At 67.9% G+C, this 17970-nt stretch overlaps 1 protein-coding gene across 4 annotated transcripts in view; it reads left to right on the plus strand.

The window, feature by feature from the left end:
• JAK1 (Janus kinase 1) overlaps window positions 1-17970 on the plus strand; it is a 97120-nt gene that overhangs the window by 61038 nt on the left and 18112 nt on the right. For all 4 annotated transcript variants that reach the window (XM_029083432.2, XM_029083433.2, XM_029083431.2 and 1 more), the window contains exons 2-5: window positions 2009-2091; window positions 7297-7495; window positions 10182-10305; window positions 17042-17195. In XM_029083432.2, the coding sequence (XP_028939265.1) occupies window positions 2086-2091; window positions 7297-7495; window positions 10182-10305; window positions 17042-17195 (483 nt within the window). In that variant the 5' untranslated portion in view covers window positions 2009-2085. The remainder of the gene's footprint in view (window positions 1-2008; window positions 2092-7296; window positions 7496-10181; window positions 10306-17041; window positions 17196-17970) is intronic.

The following is a 17970-nucleotide window of genomic DNA, read 5'->3' on the forward strand; positions in this document are numbered from 1 at the left end:
TAAGCGATTGGGAAAGTACGATCCAACCAAAAAGTGACCATCCCTGCCCTCAACGAGCTCACGTGAGGTCCCCGACCTCGGCTGAGGCAAGGCGTGGGTGCTGGGATGCGAGCGGTCCCTCACCCGGGTGGGAGCGGAACCCCCCCCCCCCCCCCTTGTCCGCTTCGTAACTTTGGGCAAATCACTTCACTGGGCCTCAGTTCCCTCTTCTGTAAAATGGGGATTGAAACTGTGAGCGCCATGTGAGACAGGGACTGTGTCCCACCCAATTTGCTTGTGTCTGCCCCGGTGCTCAGTACAGTGCCCTGCACAGACTAAGCACTTAACGAATACCACAGTTTTTCTTATTATTGTGGATTAGGACTGTGAGCCCCACGTGGAACAGGGGCTGTGTCCAACCTGGTTTTCTTGTATTATAATAACGTTGGTATCCGTTAAGCGCTCACTAGGTGCAGAGCACCGTTCTGAGCGCCGGGGGAGACACAGGGGAATCAGGTCGTCCCACGTGGGGCTCACGGTCTTCATCCCCATTTTACAGATGAGGGAACTGAGGCCCAGAGAAGCGAAGTGACTTGCCCACAGTCACACAGCTGACAAGCGGCAGAGCCGGGATCTTCTCCAGCGTTTAGAACGGTGCCTGGCACGTAGTAAGCGCTTAAACAACGCTGTAATTATCATTATCATTGTTATCACGAGGGTCCGGGAACACGCGTCAGAGGCGGAAGGCCCGCTTCCGGTCCTCGAGGAGCGGTCTGTCCGCGGTCGGCAGCCTTGGGGAAGCTCCCTCCTACTGCCTGGGCGACCTTGAAAGTTGCTCTCGTTCGTTTTCCCCCGAATTTCCAAGGAGCAGGAAGCTCCAAATGAGTTTGCATTGTCTCCCGGCCCCCACGAGCCCTCCCCTTCCCCCCCCCCGGGCAACAGCCACCCGTCCGTCCGTCCGATCGCCCCCAGCGGGGCCTGGAACGGCCCCTTCCTTCCCCGCTCTGCCCCCGGGCCCGGGGAGGCCCGGCCAGGGGACTTCCAGAGGAAACCGGGATCTCCAACCCCAGATGACACGACTTTCCTTCCAAGAAGGGGCTGCTTCGTCCGGCTCCCCCGGGACCCCTCCTGCAGGCCGAGGCATTAGCCGTTCTCCTTGCCGTCGGCCGGTGGCCGCGGGTCCGGAGGGGGGTCCTCCCGGAGCTCATCCGGGCTCCGCTCGGCGACCCGGGACGCGCCGGCCTCGGCTCCGTTTCCCTCCGCCGGGAGGGTCGGCGTCCGGCGACGCCTTGCCCACCCGGCCCCGGCCCGGTCGGCCGCCTCCCCACCGGGGTGGCCTGCGGTGACCTGTCCGGCCCCGAGAGCGGCTCGCGGGGGGCGGGGGTGGGGTTCCCATTGTTCGGATCGGCACGATCGCCGGTATTCCCGTTTTCTGGGCCCGCCCAGTTCTCCTGTTCTGAGAACCGCATGGCCTGGGGAACATTTGCAGGCCCCCGGGGGATCGACGGATAACGGGACCGCCGCGGCACGCCTGCTGGCTCCCGGACCCTCCCCGGGCTCCCTCGTCCTAAGCCGGCAGGACAGGGGCCACCGAAGACTCTCCCGTACCCCCCCGGGGGAAGCGAGTCGGGGTTCGACGGTCCAGACGTAGCAGGCGGACCGCGCGGGGCGTGGGAAGTTGTGGCCTGGGCCCCCCCGGCCCAAATGAGCGAGCCAGCCAGCCAGCCGGCGGTCCTCGGCCACCAGCCGCCCCTGCCGACTTCCCAGCGGGTTTCACTCCCGGGCCGTCGTTCATCGGCGGCGGCGGCGGCGTAAGAACGGTCCTCACCGTGGCACCCGGTCCCGGGAGGCGCCGGTCGGAACGGCGGCCTCCCCGCCCTCCCCCACCAGCTCCCGGGACCCTCCGTGCGGCCTTCTCCCCCCAGCCTACCCCGCGGTGCCTCCGGTCCCAGAATCCTCCTTTTGTTTCCCGGAGCTGAAGCTGCCTCTTGGATTGAAATGCCTTTCCTCTTTTTTCCTTCCTCTTCAGGCAGCCCGAAATCGATTATTTCTGGCCAGCGCGGAGATCGTCCGGTCAACCGCGTCGGGCCCCGCACCGCTGAGTAAATGCAGGTAAGGCGGGCGACTTCCCTTTCGGACCGAGGGGACGCGGGAGCCGGAGGGGCCGGGGGGCCGAGGGTCCTCCGGACCCAGGAGCGGCGTGGCCTAGTGGAAAGAGCACGGGCCCGGGAGGCGGGCGGACCCGGGTTCCGATCTCGGCTCCGCCACCTGTCGGCTGTGCGACCTCGGGCAAGTCACCTCACCTTTCTGTGCCTCGGTCACCTCATCCGAAAAAGGGGGATTAAGACGGCGAGCCCCACGTGGGACTTGGACTGTGTCCGACCTTCTTAACCTCCGGCAACCCCAGTGCTTGGGACATTGTGAGCGTTTAACAGATACCACAGGTAATAATAATAATGATGGTGGTATTTGTTAAGCGTTTACTCTGTGCCCCTAAGCCCTGGGGGGATACGAGATGATCAGGTTGTCCCTCGTGGGGCTCACGGTTTTCATCCTCATTTTCCAGATGAGGGAACCGAGGCACCGAGAAGTGGAGTGACTTGCCCAAAGTCACACAGCTGGAAAGCGCCGGAGCCGGGATTAGAACCCATGACCTCTGACTCCCAAACCCGGGCTCTTTCCACGGAGCCACGCTGCTTCTCGCTATTCGTGAAGCGCTTCCTATGTGCCAAGCACCGTTCTAAGAGCTGGGGTAGATACAAGTCGGTCAGGTTGGACACAGTCCGTGTCCCACGTGGGGCTTGCCATTCCGAATCCCCATTTTACAAACGAGGTAACTGAGGCCCCCGAGAAGTGAAGGCACTCGCCCGAGGTCACACGGCAGACACGGAAACACGGAACAGAATGCCAAAAAAAAAAAAAAATACCGTTCAGTGGGAGGGAGCCGGAGAGCCAATCCATCCTGTCGGGGTGAACCTCCGACCTCTGTTTCTCAAGCCGTCGCACGGGGGGGGGGGGGGGAGGGGCCGGACCAGACAGGTGAGGGCGGGGAGGGGGCGGAGAGACTGGAATATTAACTGATCAATACGCGGCCCACAGCACTGCCCGATCCCCGGCGCACGGTGGTTGTTCTCGGAGAGGTGGAGAGATCCTTTCTGCTTTCAGTTTTGTGTTTACGTTCATTGTACTCGTGGTATTTGGTGAGCACTTACTCCCAGCCGAGCGCTTGGGGTGGTTACACGATAATCAGGTCAGACGGAGTTCCCGTCCCACCCACCCGGGGCTCGGTAGGTGTCTAAGTAATACTAATAATGTCGGTATGGGTTAAGCGCTTACCGTTCTAAGCGCCGGGGGAGATACGGGGCGATCGGGTCGTCCCACGTGAGGCTCACAGTTACTCACCATTTTCCAGATGAGGGAACTGAGAGGCCCAGAGAAGTGAAGCGACTCGCCCGCGGTCACACGGCTGACACGTGGCGGGGCCGGGATTCGAACCCACGACCTCTGACTCCCAAGCCCGGGCTCTTTCCAGTAGGAGCCCCCGCAGCGCGCCCCCCCCCCCCACCCCCCCATCATCTACGGTCTCTGTCGAGCCCCTCATCGCGTGCGGAGCGCCGTACTAAGCCCTTAGGAGAGTACGGCACGCGGGGTCGGTGGACACGCTCCCTGCCCACGACGAGCGTCTTACAGCCGAGGGGACCGAGGCTCAGAGAAGCCCGGCCGCCCTCCCGGGGTCGGGCCGCGGCCGGGATTAGAACCCAGGTCCTCCGCCTCCTGGGCCCGCGCGCCTTCCACGAGGCCCCCCCCCCCCCCCAGGACGAGTTCCAGAGTTGGGCGGTGGGGCTTCCGGCGGCCTCGACACAGATGACGTCCGGCCCCTCCGCCGAGGGCCGACGACCGAGGCGACCCGAGGCCCCGGTTTCTAGCCTCGTTCCCTCGGTGGCCTGGCCACCTCCGTTTCGCGACCGGGCTTCCTCTCTCGACCCACGGGGAGAGAAAACAGACGAAGCCAACCGGGAGAGCGCCGTAGCCGGGAGGATGTTGATGACCAAACCCCTCCTCCCCCCACCCCGGGATGTGTCCTTAAAGAGCCCCACGTTAATGATGGCAGTGATGTCACTGTTAGTAATAACCATAAATAAAATGATAAATATCGGGTAAGCGCCCGCTGTGTGCCACGCACTGTTCCGGGCGCCGCTGAGAATCGTCGGGTTCAGGTCGACCGCCGGGTCAGCGGGCGGGAACGGGTCACGGGGCAGACGGTTCGGAAGGGTCAACCGGGCGGACGTTTCCGCCAGCCACCCCCGGACGACGGGCGCGGCCACCCGATCCGCCGGATGTCGACCGAGGGTGTTTATCGAGCGCCTATCCGGCCGTGTCTATTGAGCGCTTACGGCGTGCGGAGCGCTGGACCGACCGCTCGGGAGAGCGCGGCGCGGCGATAAGCGGGGACGTTTCCCTACCCCCGGCGGTTTAACCTTGTGAGGAGCACCGTAGCGAGGGCTTGGGAGAGTCCGGTACGAGGCCGGCCCGCGAGGAGCTCAGAAGCGGCGGGCGGAGGGGGAGACGGACTCTCCGACAGGTTTAGAGATAAGGGAAACGGCAGCCCGCTTTGCACCCCGGCCATTCGGTGCCGCGTCCGGGATTTCGTGCCGCCCCCGTCGGCGGACCGCCCGCGCCGTAGCGCGGAGCGGGTCCGCTGCCCGGCGGACCCGTGTCCCGAGGAGAACGGCCCCCGAGGCTTCCGTCGCGTCCGGCGGGACCGTCTGCCGAGCGCCGTGACCCCGAGCCCCTTGGCGTCGGTCGTGGCCTTCGATCCACGGCCTCGATTCGACGTCATTGAACGCTCACCGTGTGCAGAACAGCGTACCGAGCGGCCGGGGGAGTACGGTTCACCCGAGTCGGTTAGACGCGTTCCCCGCCCACGAGGAATCCACAGTGGCCGGGTCCGTCGGTCAGCGAGTCGCGTTTGCTGGGCGCCCACTGCGTGCAAGAGCGTCGTGGCGAGCACCTGGGAGAGCGCAGTACAACGGAATCAGCGGGCGCCATCCCCGCCCGTAGCGAGCTTACGGTCCGGAGGGGGAGACCGACGTTAATACGGGAACGTGAGCGGTTTAAACCGTGCGATTTAAAACCGTGTGCCCGAGTGCTGTGGGACTGGGGGCGGGGCAGGTACGGAACGGCCGAAGGTCGTCCCGGGTGGACCTTCCGAGGGAATGCGGCGAAGCGGTCTACGGGGGAGGACGGACATTCAACGGTATTTACCGAGCGCTTACGATGTGCGGAGCGCTGTACTAGGCGCTTGGAACGTACAATCAGGCATCGGATAGAGACAGTCCCTGCCCACTGACGGGCTCACGGTCTAACCTTAATACGAACAATTTATATACGATCTAAAGACACGCACCGAAGCGCCGCGGGGCCGGGGCCGATATCGAACGGCCGAAGGTCACCGATGGACCCTCAGAGAGGGAGACTCTCGGTACGGTGCTCGGCGCACATCAGGCGCTCAGTAAATACGAACGAACGGATGACCGGAGGCGGACCCGAGGGCCTCGTCCGGAGGGAGGGCGAGATGGGGAGGGACGTTCCACCCCCCTCCCGTCTCTCGGGGCGGAGCCGAGCCCCTTCCTCTGAGCCGCGCTGCTCGCGGGGGGGGGGGGGGCGTCCCGTCAGCTCTGCGCCCCAGAAAGAAGGCAGGGGCGGGAGCAGTCAGAGCGCCTTTCCCGACGCGGCCTCGGCCTCCTCCCCGCGTCGCCTCCGCCCCGGGCCGCCTCCCCCTCGGGCGCCCGGACGGATCCTCACCCCGGCCCCGCGGCACTTCTGCCCGGACCGGAGAAGCAGCGTGGCTTAGCGGGTAGAGCACGGGCCCGGGAAAGACCCGGGTTCTAATCCCGGCTCCGCCCCCTGCCTGCCGTGTGACCGCGGGCAGGTCGCTTCGTTTCTCTGGCCTTCGGTTACCGCGTCTGTAGAATGGGGATGAAAAGTCCGAGCCCCGTGCGGGGCGGGGTCCGTGTCCAGCCGGTTTAACCTGTATCTACCCCGGCGCTTAGAACGGCTGTTGTCATCTGGATCGTTATACCGGACCACAGAGAAGCAGCCCGGCTCAGGGGCCGGAGCCCGGGCCCGGCAGTCTGAGGGTCGTGGGTTCCGATCCCGGCCCCGCCGCTCGTCTGCCGCGTGACTTCGGGCGGGTCCCTTCTCCGGGCCTCGGTTCCCTCGTCTGCGAAGCGGGCGGCTCCGCGTGGGACGGGACCGTGCCCGACCCCAGTTTGTATCCGCCCCAGTGCTCGGCGCGTAGTAAGCGCGTGACAGATAGCGCGATGATGATGACAGCGCCGACGTGGCGGACGCCCGTACCGGGATTCGTCGATCCGGTCGTATTTAGCGAGCGCTCACTGGGCGCGGAGCACCGTGCTGAGCGCCGGGAGAGTACACCGGGCCAGCGGGCGCAGTCCCCGCCCACACGGGCTCACCGTCCAGAGGACGAGCTGTAACGGCCCCGGTAGCACCCCCTCCCCCGGCGGTCGCCGGAGGTGGCGACGTCACCACCGGCCCCTCGCGGGCGGCGACCGCGGCGACCCCCACCCCCGACGCCGCCGTCGCCCGGGGCGTCCTCCGCCGCTCCCACCGGTGCCCCCGCCCCCGGCGCCGGACCCCTCCGGGAGCCGGCCCGGTCGGCGGCCGCCCGGACGCGGCCGGACCCCGTTCGGGGCCCGCGGGGCGGAGGCCCCGGCTTGCGGTAGGGGAGAGGACGGGGGCGGGAGGGTCTGACGCCTCCGACTTCCTCCCCCCCCCCCCGCCCGCCCCCGCCGCCCCGGAGGCCCGGTGGCTCTGTTTTTCAGTTGTTTGCGGTCGAAGCCCCGCGGCCCTCTCGGCGAGGGAGCGCCCGCCCGTGCCCTCGCCTAGCGGCCTTTGCCCTCCGCCGGGCCACCTGGCTCCCCCCTCCCCCCGCCCCCCGCCCCGCCCCCCGGGAGGGCCGGGCAGACTCCGCGGTCCGGGCGCTGCCCGTCTGGCTGAGGCAAACAACGCGACCCACGCCCGCTCGGCCGCGCCCTGGGCCCGGGCCCGGCGGAGGGCGGGGAGGGGCGGGGTGGAATCGCCCGGGATGATGTCCCCGGTGTGCGCTGGGCCAGACCGCGGCCTCCCTGGGGCGTGGACGTGGGTCCGGCCCGCGATGGCCCCGCTGGGGCCTCGTTTCCCCCTCCGGCCCTTCACGCCCTCCGGCTGAGGGGGGCCGGGGCTGGGGGGGGAGGCGGCCGCCCCCGTATCCTCTGACGGCGGTCTCGTCTCCCCCCCTCCGCTCCCCGGTGGCAGTATCTAACTATCAAGGAGGACTGCAATGCCATGGCTTTCTGCGCAAAGATCAGGAGCTCGAAGAAGAGCGACGTGAGCCTGGAGGCCCCGGAGCCCGGCCTGGAGATCGCCTTCTACCTGTCGGAGCGCACCCCGCTCCGCTGCTCCAGCGGCCAGTTCACCGCCGAGCAGCTGTGCATCAGAGCCGCGCAGGAGTGCGGTGAGTGCCCCGGGGCGGGGGCGGGGGTCGGGGCGGGGGCGGGGGCGGGCGGGGCCCCCCCCCGGCCGTTCCCTCTGGCCCGGAACCACCGCACACGCCCCCAGGGGACCCCCCCCTCCCCCCCCCCCCCGGTAAGTCACGGCCGCCTCCCGGCCCGGGGGGGCGCCGAGGGACCGGGGTCGAAGAGCCGCCCGGCCGGCGGGGCCTCGCTCCGTGCCCCGCTGGCAGTCGCTCGCCTGCGGAGGGGCGGAGCTGGGCGGCGGGGAAGCCCCGAGACGGGGAACGGAAGCCCGCTCTCTCTCTCTCGGCGCCCACCCCGCCGGGGGCCGGGCCCCGGGCCCGTGGGGGGGGTCCCGGCTCCCCCGAGCGAACCGCGGGACGCCGAAGCCCTCTCCTGGAGCTCTCGGCGCTCCTCCCCGGGCCACGGGGGACGCCGGGGGAGGGGGTCGGCGCGGCAAAGCCGCCGCGGGCGACGGGGACGCCGGCGGGCCGGGGAGCGGGCCGGGACCCGGGGGCGACGGGCGACCGGGACGCTCCCCGGCCCGCCGGCCGACGGATCCGGGGAGGCCCGAGGGGCTCGGGGCGAGCCCTGCGGAAAGCCGAGCGGACCGGAGGGGCGGGGTTTGAGCGTGGGGCGGCGGGAGAGAGATTCCCAGATCTCTCCGGGGGCCCCGCCGGATTCCTCTCCCCCTCGCGGCGGCGTCGCGGAGATTTCCTCGCACGGGGGTGGGGCCGGAAACTAAGGCCGTGGGTTCTGAGCTCCGGGCCCGGAAGTGGGAGGCGCCCGGCACGGTGCCGGCCGCACGGCGGGCGCTCGATAAACGCCGCCCGTGCGACGCTCCCGGTCCCGACCGCCCTTCCCTCGCCCACCGGCGTCTCCCGACGTTCTGTTGCGGCCACGCTCCGCTTCGTGCTTCCGCTTGGGAGCGCGGGGCATCCCGGGACGGTGCCCCTTTCGGAATCCGGGTGGCAACGGGCTGGGTGGGGCCGGACCGGCGCCGGTTGGGGGGCGCAGGCGGGGCCGTCTGAACCCCGGCCGATCCGAGAGACGAACGGAGACGGGCTGGCGTCAGCGATCCTCTCCTCCCCTCCCTTTCCGCCCCACACGACTTCTTCGAGCGGCGGCGGGAAGCGCTTACCGTGCGCGGGACGCTGAGCCGAGCGCACAGGGGAGGCCGACGCGAGGGGTCGGTATTCCCGTTCTCTGCCCGCAAGGAGCTTCCGGTTTAGAGCGGAGCCGGCCGGGAGGCGACGGGAGGAGATCCACCCCGCTCGCCTCCCCTGGGGCGGGTCTTCACCTTCCCGGGCGGCTAACGGAAACCCTTCAGGATAAATCTCACCGAGTACTCGAGAGCCACGTCCGCTGGCGATGGGGATGGCTTTCGGTCACTAGCCAGAAAGACAGTCGAGCTGGTATCGACTCGTCACGCTTCTGCAGTGCCCTGCCAGGAATTTGGCCGATGATAATATTAGTGTTGGTATCGGTTAAGCGCTTACTATGTGCAGAGCACCGTTCTAAGCGCGGGGGGAGATACGGGGTCATCGGGTCGTCCCGCGTGGGGCTCACGGTCTTCGTCCCCATTTGACGGGTGAGGTCACTGAGGCCCGGAGAAGTGAAGTGACTGGGCCACGGTCACACAGCTGACGAGTGGCGGGGCCGGGATTCGAACCCGTCATCTCCGACTCCCAAGCCCGGGCTCTTTCCACTGAGCCTCGCTAGCGCGGAACCACTTGGGCGTCGGAGCCGTTTAAAAGACGGGGGTCGGGGAGGGGGTCCCTCGGCGAGACTCCCCCCTCCGGGTGGGAGCTGACTGGCCTCGGCCGGGTCGGTCGATCCCGTGGGATTTATTGAGCGCCGCCCAAACGCAGAGCGCCGTACGAAGCGCTCGGGGAGGCGCGACGGAAGCGAGACGCAGTTTGCAGTCGAGAACTAGCTTCGATCGATCCATCGAGGACGCTCGGTGACCTTGGCCAGGTCACCCCTCTGGGCCTCAGTCCCCTCGTCTGCGCGGTGGAGATTCAGTAGTAATAATAGTGGCGGTATTTGTTAAGCGCTCACTCTGCGCAGAGCACTGTCCTGAGCGCCGGGGGAGGTACGGGGGAGTCAGGTCGTCCCACGCGAGGCTCACGGTCGATCCCCGTTTTTACAGATGAGGGAACCGAGGCACCGAGAAGCGAAGCGACTCGCCCGCAGTCGCACAGCTGACGAGCGGCAGGACCGGGAGTCGAACCCGTGACCTCCGACTCCGAAGCCCGGGCCCTCCCCACTGGGCCGCGCCGCTTCCCCGTTCCTCCCGCTTAGACCGTGAGCCCCGTATGCGGGATCCCCAGCGCTTAGCACGCTGCCCGGCGTATGCCCGGGGCTTCCGAGATATGAAAATGACCGTCAAGGTGTGCGTTCCTTGCCTTCGAGGAGCTCACGGTCTGATAGGAGAGGCAGACGGACGGGCAGAAACGGTGTGCAAAGAGAGGGGGCCGGGAGGCAGACGAGGGACAGGGCAGGGAGTACCGCAGGTGCGTCGGGATGAAAGAGCGGCGTGAATAATCGAGGCCGGGCCCGGGGCCGAGCCGGGTCTCGGGGGAGCCCGTTGGCTTGGCCGGCGGGAGGTCGGGGCCGCCCCTCGAGTCTCCGACGGCCGGGCCCCCGGAGGAGGGTCCGTGACCTCTCCGTCCTGTCCCTCCCCAGGCATCTCGCCCCTGTGCCACAACCTCTTCGCCCTGTACGACGAGAGCTCCAGGCTGTGGCACGCGCCGAACCACACCGTCACCGTCGATGACAAGACGTCCCTGAGGCTCCACTACCGCATGAGGTACGGGCGGGCGCGGGCGGATGGGCCGGCGCGGGGCCGGACGGACCCCCTCGGTGCCCTGGTGGCTCCGGGCGGTACCGTGCGGGAGGGGGGTCGCTGCTTTGTGCCTGCGCCTGTCCGGGATCCCCCCCGGCGGGAGGTGAGCGCTGTACTCGGAGCCTGGGGAATCCCAGGAGGAAGGATGGAAGGGACGCCTTCCGTGCTCACGAGGAGCTTCCGCCACCCCCCCCCCCCCCCCCGGACGCCAGGCGTCGTCCCGAGAGCCGCGGAGGACGCTCTCTGGCCTCGAGGAATGGACGCTTTAATGGGAGGAGGGAGAGAGACCGGGTAGAGAGCGGAGCGGACGTGCCCGGGCGGGCGCAGGGCCGACTACCCACCTACCCGTCGGCGTCGGGATGAGTGAGAACCGGTGAGCTCCAGAGGGGCCTCCGGGTCGGCCCGACTGGCGGTGTGGGGAACCGACCCTTGCGGGGCGGGACCGGCGGTCCCCGGCCGAGCCGTCCCGCTGCCGCCGGCGCCCGGCGCCGTGAGCCGAGGAGAGTTGGCCAGAGGGCACGGATCCCGGGAGGGGCCGCCCCCAAACCCGTCCGCGTCGAAGGTGGGGGTCCTCGGGGCCCCGTCTCCGGGGGCGAGGGTTGTGCGTTTCGGCCGGTCGCCCGGTCACGTCGGCGGGGTTCCGTCCCCGCGGGCCAAGGAGACGCTCCTCCCGGAACTGGGGTGTCCCGTCCGGGAACCGGGCGGCCGTGGATTGGAGCGGGGGGACGCGGGGGCCGGAAGGGGCGGATGCATCCGTCGGTGGTATGTACTGAGCGCCTAGCGGGCGTGGAACGCTGCGCCGTGTGCTCGGGAGGGTACGGCGCGACCGAGTCGGCGGACGCGTTCCCTGCCCGCAACACGCCCACAGTCTAGAGGGCGAGCTTACAGCAGATCCCTTTCACAATTCGAGCTCCCTCCTTTCCTCCTCTCGTTCTGCCGTGGAGCCCGCGGACGGTCATTCGGTAGTATTTATTGAGCACTTACTACGTGCAGAGCGCCGTGCCAAGCGCTCGGAATGGACAAGCCGGCCACAGACAGAGACGGTCCCCGCCCACCGGCGGGCTTACGGTCCGATCGGGTTTCCTTGGAGCGCATACGTCCGTTACAATTAGCCCGGTTCCGCGAGCGGATCGAGGAGGAGCGAGAGGGGCGCGGGTCGGGGAATGGGTGCGGCCAATCAGGGAAGGCTTCCTGGACGAGGTGGGCGTGGGGCGACTTGCGGGCGGCGGGGGCCGCGTGGGGTCCACCCGGTCTAGTTCGGCCCCTCCCCCGAACCGTCCGCCCCGTCTGCGGAGCCGAGGGTCGGCGGGGGGGGCGGGGGGGGGGTCCGGTTCGCCGCGAGCCCCCGCTCCCGCCATCTGGGAGGCTGGGTGGGGGGAAAGGGACGGGAAGCGGGGGAGGAGAAGGGAGGGAGTTCTTCCAAGGGGCCAATCCCCCGAGCCGCCGCTCGACTGTCCGGCCCCCCCCCCCCGGCCTCCCGAGAGAGCTCGCTCCGTCGTCTCTGTTCAGCGCTCACCGTGTGCGGGGCACTGAGGGAGAGCGCGGCGTGACAGACACGTTCCCTGCCCGCGGCGAGCTCACGGTCTCCGAGCGGGTCCCGACGGCGGGATCGTCTCGAGCGGAGCTGCCGCCGCCCCTTGCGCGGCTCGGGGGAACGGCCGGCCGGCGGGCAACCCCGGGTGGGCTGCGGCGGGCAGCGGAGTCGGCCCCTTCCCGCTGCTCTTCCCGGCTTGGCTTCTCCCTTCGCGGCGTCCTCTGGGCCCTGGCCTTCCGAAGCCCTTCCGAGCGCCTCTCACCCCTCCTCCGCCCACCTCTTTCTCCTCCTCCCCCCCGGGGCCCCCTTCCCTCCGTGCCCCCTCCTCCTCTGCGTCTTCCTCCTCCCTCACCCCCTCCACTTCCTCCCTGCCTCCCTCCCGGGGCCGCTAAGCAATCAGGAAGGGTGCAGCTCCGTCGCCGAGTCTTTGCCACCTTTAACTTATACCTCTCTGCGTGTCTCAACGGGATATGGCCACGCTACCGCAGGCTCTTTGAACAGCTAAAAGCGCGCACACACAGAGCACCACACTCACCAAACAAAAACATCTGCGACGAAACCAACCACAAATATTTTGTAACTTCCTAACCTCACTGGTCTAGAATTCGATAAAGCGACGACGCGCGGGCGTCTCGGGAGGGGCCTGGCGGCCCCCGCCCGTTCGTTTTTTTTCCCCTCTCTCTCTCCCGGCTCTGCCGGGGGTCGAGCCGAGGGAGCGCCGACTGGCTTGAGATCGGGTGGGGCTCCCGGGGGTGCTTCGGAAACGCGAGGCGACTCGGGCCCCTGTCTCCCTAAGCCTAGCTTTTAAGTTTCGGGCCCCAGCGCGGCTCTCATCTGTGTGATTTAATGATCCTTTTGAGGTCGACGGTCTTTACGGAGCGCTTCCTGTACGCCAAGCAGTGCGCTCCGCGTTGGGGTGGGTACAGGAAAATCTGATCTGACACAGTCCCTGTCCTTGTCCCGCGGGCAGGTCGCCGACTTCCGTGGGGTGGGGAGAGGGGGTGGCTTATTAACGGATTTTGCAGATGAGGGAACTGAGGCCCAGAGAGGCCAAACGCCTCGTCCGTGGTCAGCCCACGGGCCCGCGGCAGCGATTCCAACCTCCCGACTCCCGGTCCCTCGCTCGTTCCGGTCGGGGGGCCTGGCCCGCTCCTCCGAGAGTCGCGGTGCCCGGCCGGTCCCCGGGCCGGGTCGTCGATGCCGAGGTTCCGGAGCCGTGGCCCGGCCCGGCTTCGGACGTCAGGTCGCCCCGAGGCCGCGATAAAAAATCGTCACCCCCCCGCCCCGGCTGACCGATTCTCCGGAATTGTGAGATCTCCCCGTCCCGACCGCACGCTCCGGGTTGGCCGCCTCTGCGGCTTACGGGCCGGAGCCGGCCCCGCCTGCCTCTTCCCTCCCGTACGGTCCTCGCCTGGCCGGGTTGCGGCCAGCTGACCCGTCTCACCCGGCGTCGGGCACGGTGCCTGTCGTCGTGAATGTCGTCGCTGCTGTTCCCGCCGCCCCGTAGCCACGTAGCGGGTGGGGCGTGGATAGTAACGGTAATTATGGTATTTGTTAAGTGCTTACTAGGGGTCAGGCGCCGTTCTAAGCGCTGGCCTAAGGTACGAGGTGACTAGGTTGGACACAGCCTCTGTCTTTTATTCATTCGACCGTGTTCATTGAGTGCTCCCTGGGTGCAGGGCACTGTACTTAGCGCTTGGCGGAAAGTACAGCGCAACAGTAGACCGGGACATTCCCCGCCCATAACCAGTTCACAGTCTAGAGTGGGGGAGACGGACCTCGGAACCAGTAAATAAAATTACAGATAACGTGCTTTGGTGCTGGGGTCGGGGGAGAGCAAAGGGAGCGAGTCAGGGTGACGCAGAAGGGAGCGGGGGAAGAGGAAAAGGGGGGCATTATCTGGAAAGTCCTCTTAGAGGAGATGTGCCTTCAGTAAGGCTTCGAAGCGGGGGAGAGTGATCGTCCGTCGGATTAGAGGAGGGAGGGCGTTCCGGGCCAGAGGCGGGAGGCGGGCCGGGGGCGAGACGGAGCCCCGGTGAGCAGGTTAGCGGTACCAGAGGAGCGGAGTGCGCGGGCTGGGTTGTAGAAGGAGAGTAGCAAGGTGAGGTAGGAGGGGGCGAGTTGATCCGGGCAGCGGAGTGAAGTGTGGACCGGAGCGGGGAGAGACGGGGGGCCGGGAGGTCAGCGAGGAGGCCGACGCATAGGACGATTGATCGTATTAACTTGGAAGCGGTTTGGATGGAGAGGAAAGGGCGGATTTCAGCCCCGTTGCGAAGGTGGGACCGACGGGATTTGGCGACGGATTGAATCCGGGGGTTGAATGTGAGAGGGGAGTCCGGGATAACGCCAAGGTTAAGGGCTTGTGAGACAGGAAAGATGGTGGTGCCGTCTACAGTGAGGGGAGAGTCAGGGGAAAGACAGGATTTGGCGGGGAGGATAAGGAACTCTGCTTTAGGCATGGTAAGTTTGAGGTGACGGGTCCCACGTAGGGCTCGCGGTCTTAATCCCCATTTTACAGATGAGGGAACTGAGCCCAGAGAAGCGGCCTGCCCGGAGTCTCAACGGCAGACAGCCGGCGGAGCCGGGATTAGAACCCGTGACCCTGTGACTCCCAGGCCCGGGCCGTAGCCGCCACGCCACGCTGCTTCTCAAAGACGCGCCGCGTTGGCCGGGAATCGAATCTGGGTCAACCGCTTGGAAGGCAGCTCTGCTCAGCGCTGTGCCGCCAACCCGCGCCGGCAGTCACACCCCCCTCCGCCCCCGTCCCCAGATAGGAGTCCGGAAGCTCCCTGGGACCGAAGGACCCGTCTCCCCGAAGGACGGGCGGAGAGAGTTTCCCGCGGGCCACGGCGTAAAGTGGGTCAGACCAAGGAGGCCGAGCCTGGCCTAGTGGAAAGATCACGGGACCAGGAGCCAGAATGGCCAGCGGGCTCCATTCCCAGCCGTGCGGCGGCCCACTTTACATCCTCACGCGTGTCACGGAACCCCTCCGGGGCTCCGACGGGGAGAAGAACCCCGCCGGCCCCCCCTCGGGGATCGAGGCCCAGCCGGGCGGCAGAAGGATCGTGTCTGACGTGACTCTTCGGCATCCACCCCGGGCCTCAGCGCGGCGGTTGGACTGGAGGAGTGCCCAGTCAACGGCACTAGTAGGCCGCTGGTCCCCGCGGGCCCCTCCGGCGGCAGCCGCGGAGGATCTGTAGGGGGACGGGGCGGGGGGGACGGGAGGGCCGCTCCGCGCGACTCTGCCGGCACGCTCCTCGGTACGCGCTGGAAGCGCCTCTGTCCGAGCGAGACCCGGCCCCCAGCCCCGCCTCCCCTCCCGCACCACGGGCCGCGGCGCTGGCCGGGCACGGGCCGACGGGCTCGGGCCGATCTGCTGCTGGGACTCTCCTCGGCGGCGTCCGGACTCCTGTCTGGGTCTGTCCGAATGCCGCGTGCCGGGGAAGGAAGGGCTGAGTGAGCGGGAAAAACGGTTACCTCCTCTGCCCCGCCACACCTCCCTCGGGGCAGGGTGGCGGCCCGGGCCGGGGGCAGGGAGGGGGTGGCCGAGACGGCATCCGGCGACCGCCGGGCGACCCAGTTGCACCGTACCCGGCGCTTGGCGGAGTACGAGAGGAGCGCCACCGGGAGCCCCCGGCCCGACTTGGGGAGACGGGCGGAGAAATAGCGAATGCTCTCTCCGGTGGGGAGACCCCCCCCCCCCCCCCCCCCCCGGTGACCTCCGACGCAGACCACTTGCCTCTGCAGACGGTGGGCTTCTCCGAGGGTCTCACCACAGTCCACCGAGACCAAGGGGCCCCGGCCAAGGCCGGCGGACGTCCCTCCGACCCGGGCCTCGGGGCAGGGGTGCCCACGCAGGTTGACGCTGCTAAAATGCGTCTCGGGGGACTTCCCACAATGGTGGGCCGGTTTCCGTCTCCGGGAGACGGCGGTACCGAAAGTGGAGCCCCTTCTGCCTTCCCCCAACCTCTCCTTTCCTCCTCTCCCCTCCCGACTGCCGATTCCTTTGAAATCCTAAGAAGTGGGGTAGTTAAAGTGCTTACCATGATGGGGTAGGTACAGTGCCATCAAAGGCATTAAAAGAGGAAGGGAGAACGGAAATTGAATCCCCATTTTACAGCCGAGGAAATGAGACGCAGAGAAGTTAAGGTGACTCGTCCAGAACACAGAAGCCAGGAGTCCCGCCCCCGGCCCCCGGCCCCCCCCCCCCCGGTCGCATGGCGTTTCCAGTTGGCCCCTCTGCTTCACAGCCGTTCACTCTCGGCTGTGCTCTCCGACCTACCTAGTCCCGTGCTCCGCTCGGAGTAGGCGCTCAGCGAACGCCTACTGCGGTAGACGAGCGCGTGACGAGGCAACTCCTCGTGCCGACGTCGGCCTATCGAGGCCCGGGGCCCCGAGCCGTCGGTGCGGGTCGAGCCCCTCCGGAAAGACCCGTCCCGACCGCCTCAGCGCCGGAATCCCGTACCCTGGCTGCCCCCACGGGATTACGTCTCCCGATGACGGGGTCCAAAGGACGCGGACCGAGATGGGGGACGGAGCCGTCAGAGAACGGATGTTGGAGAAAGCGCTCTGGTCCCGTGGATGCCGTCAGACCGTCCGAGGTCCCTGAGTGGGTGGGGGGAGGAAGGAGGAGGTGGAGGAACCGGTCTCCGAATGGGGGTGGGCCGGCACGGGGCTCCTGATCCGCGGGCTGAGCCGTCGCCCCGTCCGACCCTCTCCGCCCGCCGTGGACCCGGCCCCGGCCCCCTCCGTCCCGCGGCGGCCAACCGCTCCGAGGGTCGTGCCGGAGGTATTGGGATCTCCAGCCGTGGGGCTCCTCCGGCCGCCGGGGACCCCTCCCCTCGAATTCCGGGGCCCCAGACGGCTTCTCTTCGAGACGTACGAGTACGCACCCGGACGTGCTTCAGTGTGCACGTGTGTGAGCGCGGACCCACGCGGATGTATGTGTGTGTGTGTGTGTGTGTACGTGTGTCTATGCCGAGGGGCGGTGTACGTGCCGCACGGGGCTGGGAAACGAAGCGAATCTCCCATGTTAAGGTTGCTCGTGGACGGTTGGGAAACGACCTTCGGGAGAGGAGCGTCGTGGGTGGGGTCGACGCCCTCCCCGGCCCCCTCGCCGCCCGAGGTCCCTGACGCCGGGGCCGTCCCCTCCCGTCTCCCGCCCAGGTTCTACTTCACCAACTGGCACGGCACCAACGAGAACGAACAGTCCGTGTGGCGGCACTCGCCCCGCAAGCAGAAGAACGGCTACGAGAAGCGGCCGGTCCAGGATGGCACGCCGCTCTTGGATGCCAACTCCCTGGAATACCTGTTCGCCCAGGTGGGTGCCCTGGGGGCGGCGGGGGGCCGGGTCGAAGGGATCACATCGAGAGAGACGAAGGTAGGGGTGGTCTGCCCCGCCGCAGTCCACCGTCCGCCTCTCTTCTCTCGGGGCCCCGGGCCCTTCTCACGGTCCCAGATTTCAGTGGACGAGGAAAGAGGGCCAACGTACTTACCGAATGCCCACCGAGGGCTCCGCACCCACCGAGATACACGAGACCCGTTCCCCCAAGGAGCAGACCGTCTGGCGGGCGAGCCTTCCCAGCTGAGCCGGACCTTTCGGCCTTTACAAGGGGAACGGCGTCCGCACCCACCGGCCCGCTCGCCGGGTCCGTTCGGAGCTTGGCAGAGACGTGGCCCGTGCTCTTAAAGGGCTCCGAACGTAGTGGAGGAGAGAGAGACACGGAAAATTTAGAGAGGAGGGAAGAATGGACGTAGAGGCGAGTCTCGGGAGCGGGGGGAGCAGGTTCAGTGTCCCCGTAGGACAGATGGGGGGAACCGAGGCCCCCGAGAGGTCAGGCGACTCGCCCGAGGTCACCCGGCGGGCGGGGCCGGGTCAAGGCCGGGGAGGGCCGTCAGAAATGCCAGCGAAGACCACGGTGCCGACCGCGCCCGTCGGTGTGGTTTGGCCTCGCTCGCTCTCCCCCAGAGTGCGAGGTGCCCCCTGAGACCCAGCGGTCCAGAAGAAGCGATCAGCCGAGAAACGGAAGCCCACCCGCGGCCTCCCGGAGCCGGGAGGGCCGGCGGCCCGCCGCCCCACGCCCCCTCCGGGCCCC

The sequence above is a fragment of the Ornithorhynchus anatinus genome, chromosome 18 (assembly GCF_004115215.2).
Source record: "Ornithorhynchus anatinus isolate Pmale09 chromosome 18, mOrnAna1.pri.v4, whole genome shotgun sequence".
NCBI lineage: Eukaryota > Metazoa > Chordata > Mammalia > Monotremata > Ornithorhynchidae > Ornithorhynchus > Ornithorhynchus anatinus.